This window comes from Pinus tabuliformis, chromosome 8, assembly GCF_031772625.1.
Source record: "Pinus tabuliformis cultivar Carrire ecotype Pingquan chromosome 8, CPIR1, whole genome shotgun sequence".
Classification (NCBI taxonomy): Eukaryota; Viridiplantae; Streptophyta; class Pinopsida; order Pinales; family Pinaceae; genus Pinus; species Pinus tabuliformis.
Window position 1 is genome coordinate 1,802,105,301 of NC_142294.1, and position 13,465 is coordinate 1,802,118,765.

Genomic DNA, 13,465 nt, shown 5'->3' on the forward strand with positions numbered 1-13,465 from the left:
CAAAGTAAAAAAAAGGTGTGTAGTTTTTTTTTTAAATTTTGCATAAGATTGGTTCGAAAAATTAGTTTGAAGGAATTCAAAGGGAATAGTGAAGAATTATTAGCATTAATTAATGCCCTGAAGAAAGAAAATGGAAACACCTAGTAAGCAACATGAAAGCTCTAGCATGACTCGTGAAGAAGAGGAAAAAATGCAACATGATATATCAAAATTACAAGGCCAAGTACAACAAATTTCACTCTGACTAAAGATAAATGAAGCCAAGATGAATGGTGTGGAAGCTAATATGAATGGCATGCAAGTTAAGATGGAAGCTAAGATGGATGGCATGGAAGCTAAGATGAATGGCATGGATGATAAGATGGAAGAATTGAAGATAAATTTGAATAAGTTGCTACAATAAATGGTCACTAATGGTGAAAGGGTAGTAAAGGAAACTCATGATAAGAACAAAAGAAATGTTAATCATGATTTCATAGACTCTAATGTTGGATTGAAGACCCACCATGTTCTAAAAATCAATATGAGGAAGTTTGATGGCAAGGATCCCGGAACATGGATACTACAGATGGAGCAATTTTTCAATCTCCATAATGTGAAAAACACACAAAAGGTACGTATTGCAACTTTCTATTTGGAACCAAATATGTTTGTATGGTATCGATGGCTTTGCTCTCGTAAACAAATTGTCACTTAGGCAATTTTTACGAAAGAAATGATAACACATTATGAGGATAGAAAAAGCAATACCTTTTTTAGCTAATTGATAAATCTAAAAAAAAAGGGTTTAATGATGGAGCACATTGAGGACTTCCAAAAATTGAACATAAGGGTAAAAGATATTCTAGAGGAGCATAGGATTGATGTGTTCATAGGGATTTTAAAGGATAATATCCAACATGAGGTTCACATTTGGGAACCTGATCCATTGGAGAAGGCATTCAAGTTAGCAAGAAAAATGGAAAGCAAAATTATGGCAACGAGGAAGCATACCACTCACAACTATAAAGATGGAAGTGTTGTTTCCCCTAGCCATCCACAACCTACAAGGTTGACACCACAACAATTGGAAGAATAAAGAGCAAAAGGGCTTTGTTACAGTTGTGATAACAAATACACTAAAGGTCATAAGTGTGATTAGAATAAATTATTCTACATAGATTGTGAAGAGGAGGAAGAAAAGGAACAAGAAATGTCAAAAGAAGAGGATATACTCCAGGAACAAAACCTGGATAAAGAAGAAATGAATCCGACCATATCTTGTAATGCATTGGTTGGAATTACCGCTCCTTAAACTATCAAGATAGAAGGACATATCAAGAAGAAAAAGGTAGTAGTGTTGATTGATTCGGGAAGTACCCATAATTTTATTCATTGTAAGATAACAAAGGAATTGAATTGCTTCCTATATCCAACACCAGAGTGTCAAGTGATGGTTGCAAGTGGAGGAACCATAAATTTCTCTGGAAAGTGCCATAATATCAAGCTATCCATGGGAGAATATGTATTGAATAGCCCAATGATTTCCAATCCAATTGGTGGTGCTGATGTTGTACTAGGAGTCCAATGGCTACAATCCTTGGGTACAATAGTTTTTAATTTTCAAGAACTTTTCATGAAATTTTGTGTGGAAGGAAAGGAAGTTGAATTAAGCGGTATTGCAGGGAAACTGGGAAAGATAATTAGCTCTAACAATACGACAAAGCTTCTAAAGAAGGAACAATGGGGTGTAATTTCACAATTATGTTTGCTAGAGATTCCCACATCGAAATTATCTATTTCTCCAGATCTTCAAAAAGTCTTGGACAATCATTCCAAGGTATTTGAGACTCCCAAAGGTCTCCCACCTATTCGTGATCATGATCATGCTATTCATTTGATTCTAGGAAGTGTTCCTCCAAACATCAGGTCGTACATATATCCCTATGCCCAAAAGAGTGAAATTGAACGTATGGTTACAAAAATGCTAGAGGCTGGTATAATTCAACCTAGTCAAAGTTCTTTCTCTTCTCCAGTAGTATTGGTGCACAAGAAGGATGGATCATGGCGGATGTGTCCGGATTATAGGGAGCTCAACAAGCTCATTATTAAAGAGAAATTTCCCATTCCTGTCATTGATGAATTATTGGATGAATCGCATCGATCAATTTACTTCACCAAGTTGGATCTTCATTCAGGATATCATCAAATCAGAATGAAGACTGAAGACATTTCGAAAACATCATCTAGAACTCATGAGGGTCATTATGAATTTTTTGTCACGCCTTTTGGCCTTACCAATGCACCTTCTACATTTCAAGGTTTGATGAATTTCATTTTCAAACCCTTCCTTAGAAAATTTGTGTTAGTATTTTGATGATATACTAATCTACAACAAGTCTTGGAAGGATCATGTTGAACATGTTGAGAGAGTGCTCAAACTATTGGAGGAGAAACAATTATATGCAAAAAGCTCCAAATGTTTCTTTGGAGTACAAGAGGTGGAATATCTGGGTCATATTGTATCTCATGAAGGTGTTAAGGTAGACCCTAGCAAAATTAAAGCCATTAAGGAATGGAAAATCCCCACATCCATAAAGCATCTGCGATGATTTCTCGGGTTGAAAGGGTATTATTGCAAGTTTGTTAAGAATTATGGGAGAATAGCAGCACCTATAACAACATTATTGAAGAAAGATGCATTTTCATGGACTCCATAAGCAACAAAGGCCTTCGAACATCTTAAAGAGGCAATGTGCCAAGCACTAGTCTTAACTACATCGGACTTGACAAAAACCTTTATTGTGGAATGTGATGCTTCAAGAATGGAATTGGTGTTGTTTTAATGCAAGATGAAAGAGCCATTGCTTTCGAAAGTCGTCCAATCAAGGGAAAGTATTTACACAAATCTATTTATGAGAAAGAACTGTTGGCAATACGACATGCACTTAAGAAATGGTGACCCTACCTAATGGGAAGACACTTCAAGGTAAAAACTGATCATGATAGTCTTAAATACTTTTTAGAACAAAGATTATCCTCTGAAGAGCAACAAAAATGGGTCACAAAGATGTTGGGTTATGACTTTGAAATCATCTACAAAAAGGGGAAGCAAAATGCTGTGGTAGATGCACTCTCAAGAAAGGATGAAGATGTGGAAGCATTATTGTGCGCCATTTCTATTGTCCAATTAGATTGGATAAACGAAGCAACGGAGGAATGGAAGAAGGACGAAGAAGTGTGGGCACTCATTCGAAAGTTACAACAACATCCCAGTACATATGATACATTTAGCTGGAAAATTGATTCGTTATGGTACAAAGATTGCTTATACCTATGTAAGAATTCCCAAGTCAAACGAAAGATTTTTATGAAATTGCACACTTCTCCCTTAGGAGGGCACTCAGGATTTTTAATTACTTACCATAGGGTTAAGAAGGAATTTTTTTGGGATGACCTTAAATCGGATATTTAAAAGTTTGTGGCGGAATGTTTGGTTTGCAAACAAAATAAAGTTGAAACAATTAAGACCCCAAGTCTATTACAACCTTTATCCATTCCAAGCCAACGTTAGGAGGAGGTTTCAATGGATTTTATCACATATTTACCCAAGTCTGAGGGAAAGAGTGCCATCATGGTGGTAGTTGACAGACTTACCAAGTATGCACACTTTTGTGCATTATCACATCCATTTAAAGCCAATACAATTTCTACTGCATTTATGGAAACAATTCAAAAGCTACATGGAAACCCAAAGATTATTGTAAGCGATAGAGATCCCATTTTCACTGGAAACTTTTGGACATAATTATTTTCTTGTCTTGGTACTTAGTTAGCTCATAGCTCATCTTATCATCCTCAATCTGATGGGCAAACTCAGATAGTAAACAAATGTTTGGAAGAATATCTTCGTTTCTTTGTATCTGATAAACAGACACATTGGGACAAATGGTTTCCTCTGGCTGAATGGTGGTATAACACTTCCTTCCATACTGCAGCAAAAATGGCCCCATTTATGGCACTTTATGGATATCATCCACCATCCATCACATCATATTTAAGAGAAAATTCTAAGGTTCAAGCAGTGGAACATCACATTGAGCATCAACAACAAGTTCTCCAACTCTTAAAGGATAACCTCACGTTGGTGCAGAATAGAATGAAACAACAGGCACATCAACATCGCAACGAAAGAAGTTTTGATGTAGGTGACTGAGTATTCCTACGGCTACAACCATATAAACAAATGTCCTTCAAGCAAGCTAAGAAGGATAATAAATTATCACCAAAGCATTATGGTCCGTACAACGTGTTGCAAAAGATTGGTACTATGGCATACAAATTGGAGCTTCTTGCAGCTTCCCGAGTGCACCTAGTTTTCCATGTTTAAAAAAGGTTATAGGTGACAAGCTCCCAGTGCAAACAATGTTGTAAGAACTTGACGATGAAGGAAAAATCATATTGGAACCAGAAGTAGTCACAGAAACAAGAACTTGACAGCTACGGAATCGATCAATTTCGGAATATCTCATCAAGTGGAAGAACTTATCTGCTGAAGATTCTACATGGAACAACGTAAACTTTGAAACGGAAATTGATACTATTACCCGTTTCGTAGAGATAGCAAAAAATTGACCTGATTTTGAAAAGGGGTGATGCAGAACACACATATTGTTTTAGAACATAGTTTTTGGCACTTTAAATAACTAATACAATTACCCGTTTTGTATGGGTAGTAAAAACGTGACCCGATTTTGAAAAGTGGTGACACAGAATACAATTCTCTTTTTTGGGAGCATATTTTTGACACTTTGAATTTTCTTATGTATCAAATATAGATATTTGTTTTTAGATGTTAGTGATTTTCATGTTGATTTTGAAACGCGTTGATGCAACGTGTTGATGTAGCATACCTTTTTTTAGAGGACTTATTTTTCACACTTTAAAATTTATTATGACCAATTTATTTATTTATTTATTTATTTATTTATTTTTTTTTTTTTTTCAGATATGATTACTTAACGAATTTTCAAGTTGTTTTATTTTTCTTTGTTTAAATGTTGATTACTTAAAAAAACAAATATAAAAATATATATAAAAAAAGACAAGAAAATAAAAAATGTTAAAAAAAATTATCTCATAAACCATAAAAGCATTTGGAAAAAAAACAAAATAAAAAAAATATAAAATTAAGTAAGTAAAAATAGAAAAATTTAAAAAAATATTAACAAAAACACGAAAAAAATTAAAAACAAAATAGATTAAAAAAAAGAAAGAAAATTAACAACAACAACAAAAAAAACTAGTAAAATTAATTTAAATAACATTTAAAACTGAAAAAACAAAAATAAACTCCAATTCAAATAAAAAAAACCAAAAAAATATAAATTTAAAAAAAATATATATGTCTTTTCAAATTAAAAAAAGAAAAATTAAAAAACATTTAAAGTTCATAAAGAAACATGTATTTTTTGATTTAAAAAAAAATATTTTTTATTATTAAATTTACATTTTTTATTTAAAAACAAAAAAAATAATAAAAATATATATATATATATATATTTTTTTCTAAACAACCTTTTTTTTTTCAATTTAAAAAAAAATATTAGAAAAAAATTTAAACCATTTTTTTTATTTAAAAAATTATTAAAAAATTTCATTTTTTTAAAACAAGTTTTTACTATTATTTAAAACAAAAATATTATTAAAAAATAAAAAAAATTATTAAAATGTTTTTTGTTTTTTGTCTTTTTTGTTTTTGTTTTTTGTTTTTTTTTTTTTTAAATATTTTTTTTTTATTTAAAAAAATAATTAAAAACTCCTCTGGTTGCCCATGGTGGTGCGGCCCTGGGCGGAGGGCCGTGTCACCACGGGCGACCAGAGGAGTTTTAATTTTTTTTAATAAATTAAAAAAATAAACATTTTTTTTTTTTTTTTCCTAGTTAAGACTAACCTAAGTACCCACGGGGGATTTGAACCGGTGACCTATCGCAAGGAGTGCCTTAACAGCGCACCCATTCACCGTCAATCCAAAGCCCCGTGGGCAAAAAAATAAACATTTTAATAACTTTTTAATTATTATTATTATTTTTTAAATAAAAAACAAATTTTGTTTAATTTTTTTAATAATGTTTATGTTTTAAATAAAAAAATACTTGTTTAATTTTTTATTATATATATAAATTTGATTTTTTTTTTTTTTTTTTAATGTGAGTTTAATAAAAAATATTTGTTTTTTTTTTAAATTAAAAATACATATTTCTTTATAAATTTTAAATGTTTTTTATTTTTATTTTTATTTTTTAATTTGAAAAGACATATATATTTTTAAAATTTTCATATTTTTTTGGTTTGTTTTTGTTTTGTTTTTTTGGTTTGTTTGTTTGTTTGTTTTTGTTGTTTTTTGTTTTTGTTTTTGTTTTGTTTTGTTTTTTGTCTGTTTTGTTTTGTTTTTTGTTTTTGTTTTTTTCGTTTTTTTGTTTTGTTTTGTGTTTTGTTTGTTTGTTTTTTTTGTTTGTTTTGTTTTGTTTTTTTTCCCGGAGTTTTTTGTTTTTGTTTTTAATATTAATTTTATTAGTTTTTTAATTTTTGTTGTTGTTTATTTTATTTATTATTATTATTATTATTATTTTAAATCTAAGTTTGTTTTGTTTTTTTTTCTTCTTGTTTTTGTTATTTTTTTAATTTATTTTTACTTATATATATATATATATATATATATATCTATATATATTTGTTAATTTTTGGTTTTTTTGTTTTTTCCCATTCCTTTTATGGTTTATGAGAATTTTATTATTATTATAATATATATATATATATATAAAAGTAATCAACATCTTAATCTTAAATTTTTGTTGTTGTTGTTGTTAATTGTCTATTTTTTTTAAATCTAGTTTGTTTTTAATTTTAATTTTAATTTTTTTTAGTTTTTTGTTCATTTTTTTTTTTTTAATTAGGCCAATAGGCCTTCCTTTGAAAGGGACTTTCGTCGTCCCTTTGTTCCTCAGGCTGACACCTGGCGGGCATAGAGCGGGCATAAACCCTCTAACCACCCACAAAGCTCTCGTCGTGTATTTATGAATATTCATGAAGGCGGTTCTACACTTTGTTTAAAGAAAGTATGCTTACTGAGCTAATTCCCGCCGCGAAGAACGGAATTGCGCCCAATTTCTTGTTATTGTCCGGAGAATTAGCTGCCCTGGCCGCACGGTAAGCATCGGGCGGCATTTCACCGTAGACAACGGAAACGTTAACTCCTGCCTTTTCCCACACATTTCCGTCCTGCAAAACTCTGCTGATTCCGCCTCCTCCCCCAGGCCTCGACCACACGTCCTCCTTGAAATTGTGCCCGTCCACCGCCTCTACCGCCGCGCAAACATCATCCTGCGCTTTCTTTATCATTTTCTCGAAACGGGCTCTCACTGAGTTCGTGCTCGACGACTCTGATTCGCCATCTCTCAGAAACGTTCCGGGCGGCGGGAATTAGCTCAGTAAGCATACTTTATTTAACGCCTTTAATCTGATTGCCGAATCTTTAATCTGTATTTCCTTTAATAATGCGCTCAGTCTGATGTTTCCTTTAATAATGCCTTCAATCTGCGTTTGCATTTTAATCTGTATTTCCTCTTCAATAATGCCTTTAATTTGATGTTTGAATTTCTGTTTTTACGTTTTAAGGTTAAATTTTATCATAAATATTTTAAATATTTTGTTCTATACCGAACTGCTCGAATCTTTAATAATGCCTTTAATTGGATGTCTGGATTCCTCTTTAACGTTTTAAGGTTAAATTTATGAAGATTAAATTTATGCATAGGCATTTGATAGTTCGCTTAAAATGCCGTTCGGTCAAACCTACCATAAATATTTTGTTTTACTGTCTCCTCGTGTACAGAAATGCTGGAATCCGTGTTTGCAATTTTACCTTGTTTTTCTTTTAAAAATGTTGTTGGATTCTGCATATGCATTTGATAAGTTTGGTATGCATTTGATAGGATCGGCTTTAAACGCCGGTACTGTTAAATTTGCCAGAAAAGTTTGTGTTTTATACTTTCTTGATATAGCAGAAGGCTGCGTTAACCTTAGCTTTAAACTTACTCTCTTTTTCCCATAATCAACTTAGAATGTGTTAGCTTTGATCCCTCAAATCAGTGTTGGCCAGTAAACTATAAATATTGTCATATTATAGAGTAGATTTGATAAAAAAATTCCGTTTACAATCTTCTTCCATACCAAATATCTCTGCAATATTTTAGATCAGATTTAAAGTTTTCGAGCTTGACGATGCCGTTAATTTGATGGCTGAAATCCATCTGGCCAAATACCCGGTAAGCTTTTAGATCAGATATTAAGTTGTTTTTGATCTTGAGGATGCTTTTAATTTGATCCATCTCGCACTTGTTATGATCTACGTAATGTTATGCTGGATCAACTTTAAATTAGATTATACGAAGTTCTAATTTGATTCTTATACTTGTTACAATAATCTTTAATATAAAGTGTTTTGGAATAATTGTCTTATCTCATATATAAATAATGTTCAAGTGTTTACATATTTAGATATTTAATCATAAATATCTTAATTTATAAAATATAGATTAAACCTATAACATTATTATTTTAATATTGAAATTTTATCCAATATTATTAACATAACTGAGACGCAACTTGGGCCTGGAGTATGCCTTAAAACTGCTTCTGCTTGGCTAAGAGCTCGTCTTCCTCGGACGTAAGGAAACAGGTTAACGGCCCAAGACCCAGAGGCATCTGGCAGGAGTGAAAGCCTGCTCCCTTACGAACCACCAGCGGGTTATTTCAGGTGGCGTGGTTTTCCTTGATAACAGTGATGTGTCAACTGACATTCGCGGATAGCAGCCAGAGATGGCTGTCCTCACTGTTGGTTTGACAAACTGAGTTTGATAGGTTTTTCCACCTTTTGAAAAAAAAAAAAAAAAAAAAAAAAAAAAAAAAAAAAAAAAAAAACTGAGACGCAACTTAATTAAATAAAAAATAAACACGCATCATAATCATATTAATTAACAAATCACCATGTTATCATTTAATAGTTTCTTGTTTTAATCTATAATATAATAAACATAGTAATATATTATTAAGTTTCGAATCCATAATCAACATTTTAAAGTAATAGATGAAATACGATACATGACTTGTTTGCGGTAAAAGATAGATGAAAAATGCTGATATAATATTCAATAAATTAATTAATTAATATTAAATGTTATATTTTAGGTGGATGGAAATTCTATAATTAGGCCGATAGGCCTTCCTTTGAAAGGGACTTTCGTCGTCCCTTTGTTCCTCAGGCTGACACCTGGCGGGCATAGAGCGGGCATAAACCCTCTAACCACCCACAAAGTTCTCGTCGTGTATTTATGAATATTCATGAAGGCGGTTCTACACTTTGTTTCTTTGCTTGACATCTGTTATCTGTTATATGCTTTTCTGTTGACATCTGGCAGTAAAACGATATTTATCGATTCATTATCCTCGCCGCGCATCAATCTGGCAAGCATGCACTCATCAGGTTACCTGTAGTCCCATGTTTCTAATGGCGAACAGGTATAAGGAAATGTTACCCTGCATGATATCCAGGGCAGCCACAGTCGATGTAATATCGAGCGGAATGGGCGGGACAAGGAACGATGCACTGCACCATGGGAACCAACAAGCAACCGGCCAAAGATTGCTGCACCGCCCTCAAATTCGTCGTTACTAATGATGTTGTGTGTCTCTGTGAGCTTTTTACCAGTAACAATCTGTTAGGTCAGCCAATCGACCAGAAACGAGCCCTGGCCATGTCAAGCTCATGCAAAGTCACCACTCTGCCAATCAGTGAATGCAATGGTAAGAGATTTCTACTAACTCTGTTTCTGCGGGTGTTTTTTCTGATATTCTGGACGGTAACAAATTATACGTAGTCATAATCTCCTTTTATAGTTCAAGTCATTATATTTTTATTATAATTTTTTTCCAGAATTTAAAATATAGATTAATTTATTGTTTATTATGTGCATGGCCTTGTTCCAAATTGCATGAAACATTTATACCTTCCAAATGTCCATGACTTTACAATCTTTGACTTGAAACGTAATTTTATGATGTTGTACATTTATATTGGGTTATTTTAATCATTTTTACCTGCAAATAGCTTGAACAAATTGGAAAAAAAAAATTGAACGCTTTATAGGTCAGCTGTTATAAAGTAAACATTGCAATTTTTTGAATTTGGATAATGAATAAAGATCACAATTATAATAAAAAGCACTGAAACCACTGAAAATTTTAACTTCTGAATTTAATATTCACAGGTCCAAGAGGAAGATAGAAAAAGAGGCGGTTAAATTTACAGTTTTTTCAATGGAATCACTCCATTGTGGAAGAAAATGCAAGGTTGAGGAAACAGGCTTTACTACAAACTGAGGAGAATGAACTTCTACAGCAAAAGCTGCAAGAGTAACTTAGGTGTCCAGACAAAGTCTTGGGAACTTAATCAATTGTTTATCATTGTTTCTTGGAATCTTGGGTTTCTGTACACTGTATATCATGAGAGCAACGTGGATAAATGATGATATACAGTTGCGAAATCAAGTTTGTTAAGTTTGTTATTTTATGATGTTAGATGGGTAAATCCTGAAATCTTTTCTGGGATATTCATAATTATAAGCAATTAAATTTCCCTCATTAAGTCGTCTAATTTTTTTTCCTGAATTGTGTCTTAACTTATAAAATCAGATATATTCTCAAGTTTCTGTTTTTCTTGTGATTGCATGGTGCATTTACTGGGTTCTATTTAGCCTATATCATTTGTTGGTTTTTCTTTGTATGTGTATTAAAGTAATAATAAAATAAGTATATTTTTCTTTTGTATTTGTATTTGTTGAATACAATGTATTTTTATTTGAAAGAGCAAATTATTTTTAATATAAACGTATTTTTATTTAAAAGAACAAAGTAATAATAAAATAAATATATTTTTCTTTTGTATTTGTGGAATACAATGTATTTTTATTTCAAAGAGCAAATTATTTTTAATACAAATGTATTTTTATTTAAAAGAGCAAAGTATCTTTAATATAATAAGTTTTTAGTTCTTCAAATGTATTTTTATTTAAAACAGCAAAGTATCTTTAATATAATAAGTTTTTAGTTCTTCAGTTTTTATCATTTAGAACTTAATTTTAACATATTTTCTATAATTATTTATAGATTAAATTAATTCCCATGTTCTTTTTATGGATGACTAAATATGTTTTAGAATTTTGTGACTAACTAAATTTAACCTAAATTTAATACACTAAAAAAACTTAAATTGTGTATTAAAAACTTAAATTTAATATATTGATTAAAAAAAAAAACCATACTTACAATTTAACAATCCTAACAGCTCTTTCTTTACACACCTTATAGGCTCTCTTTACACATGACTTTTAACAGCTCTTTCTTTACACACCTTATAGGCTCTCTTTACACATGACTTTTAACAGCTCTTTCTTTACACACCTTATAGGCTCTCTTTACACATGACTTTTAAGATTACTTACTCACAACATGTATGTAGTTTATAAAGTTTACATTTAATTTAATTATGTACAATAGGCTCTCTTTACACATGACTTTTAAGATTACTTACTCACAATATGTATGTAGTTTATAAATTTTACATTTAATTTAATTATGTACAATGGTAGTGGTTTATCAATGTTGGAAAAGAGTTACAATTGTGGAAGCATGTGTTTGTATAAAAGTTAACCAATACCCAAATTGACAATACAATTGAGATTTTAAATATGTGGTTTCCAATATTCATTATTTTCTATTTTTAATTTTTTTTAGAAAAATACTTGTATTTTTTAATCTTTTATAGAAATTCAACAATTCCAACTTCATAAATCTATCGGCCTTTCTTTGTACTTTTAGGACAATTACTAGTTTTTACATTTTTTTTTAAAACAGAAATGGTTATGGATTGTTTGTATTCAACTTGGCCTGAATGCCGAAAATCTTATTACATTGGAAATCTCTTTGCCCTGTTTCCGCTCACTGTAGTGACTAAGTATGCAGCGGGAGCTTGCATAATTCTTTCTTGCTAAAGAGTCCATGGAATCAATTTCAGAGATTTTCCCCCACTTGAAGATGCAAACAAATTTATTTAGTATCCAACAGTAGAACATGGCAGCGATCAAATTATGGAATTGGTTCCCATGTTTCTTTTCCGTCTTTCATCTTGGTTCCGGCAGAGAGGAGGACAACTTTGTTGGCTTCTATGTCCGCCTCTTTTTTATTTTTACCTACTTAATTTTATAGTTTATTTTTTATTTTTCTTTTCCATATTTTTGTTTTTTTTTTTCTTTTCTTTTGCCAATTTTTATGGTTTACAAGATATTTATTTATTTTGTTAAATATGTTTTTTTTAGTATTTATTTGTTTATAATTTTTAAGTTTTTTTATTTCTTATCTTTTATAGGTTAATTTTGTTTGTTTGTTTTTTTTTTAACGTTTTTATGACAATTTTTTTTTTTTAGTATATACTTTAATTTATGTTTTGTTATTTTTTAAAATTTTTTTTGTTTTGTGTTTTTTCATTGTTTTAATTTTTAATTTTATTTTATGTTTTCATTATTTTTTTGAAATTTTAATGTTTTTCGGGGTCATGATAAAATATTTTACGCCATTATTTCGAAATGTTGAAATTTTACCCTTGAAAAAAAAGTGTTATCCCAACGTCAACACTTTTCGTTTTGAGGGTATTTTTTGTAGAAAACTTACCATTGAAAAAAAAGTGTTATTCGAACATCAACACTTTTCGCTTTGAGGGTGTTTTTTGGTCCATTTTTGCACAAAAAATTGGTTTTCACTACCATTTTTAAAACATGTTGAAAATTTACCTTAGAAAAAATAAGGTGTTAGTCCAGCACCGACAATTTTCATTTTTAGCACTGTTTTTGATGTTTTTACGGGGTTTTTTGGCCAGAGTTCCCATTTTGAGTTTATAGTTCCTATTTCAAAGTTTACATTGTTATGGGAGGATGAGAATTTTATACAGAAGCATCCAGAACTACTCAAGCATTGAGGACAACACTTTTCAGAATGAGAGGGGCATGTTAGGCCCCTATAATACTAGTAATTCCCCCATTACTATTGTCATTGTATCCTTTATTGTTATTATTGTGCCCCTATTGTCCCCATATTGTTATTAGTATGCCCCATAGAAACCCACTATTTTTATTTTTGTGCCCTTATGTTATTATTGTTATGTCAGCTTGATTATATTGTGACCCCCTAGACTCCTATATATAGAAGGGAGGTTTAGTAATTTTTATCATCGAAGAATTATTCATTTGTGTAATATAAAGGAGGTTTCCCCCTTGAAGAGGCTGAATTCTAAGGCGTTGATATATCTTTTCTAATTTTTTGTAACCAGGTTTCCTAACAGAGTGCATGAAATGAGACAAAACATGTCTATGCG

At 31.0% G+C, this 13,465-nt stretch overlaps 1 protein-coding gene across 1 annotated transcript; it reads right to left on the reverse strand.

Moving 5' to 3' along the window:
* Positions 1-7,077: 7,077 nt before the first annotated feature.
* Positions 7,078-7,463, reverse strand: LOC149243433 (coproporphyrinogen-III oxidase 2, chloroplastic-like). The gene has a single exon (XM_089371211.1). The coding sequence runs from the start codon at positions 7,378-7,380 to the stop codon at positions 7,078-7,080; it is 303 nt and encodes a 100-aa protein (XP_089227337.1). The 5' UTR covers positions 7,381-7,463.
* Positions 7,464-13,465: the final 6,002 nt, after the last annotated feature.

What these genes read in the sequence shown, in the direction of transcription:
- LOC149243433 (XM_089371211.1), bottom strand. Translation starts at nt 7,380, where the DNA reads ATGATAAAGAAAGCGCAGGATGATGTTTGCGCGGCGGTAGAGGCGGTG.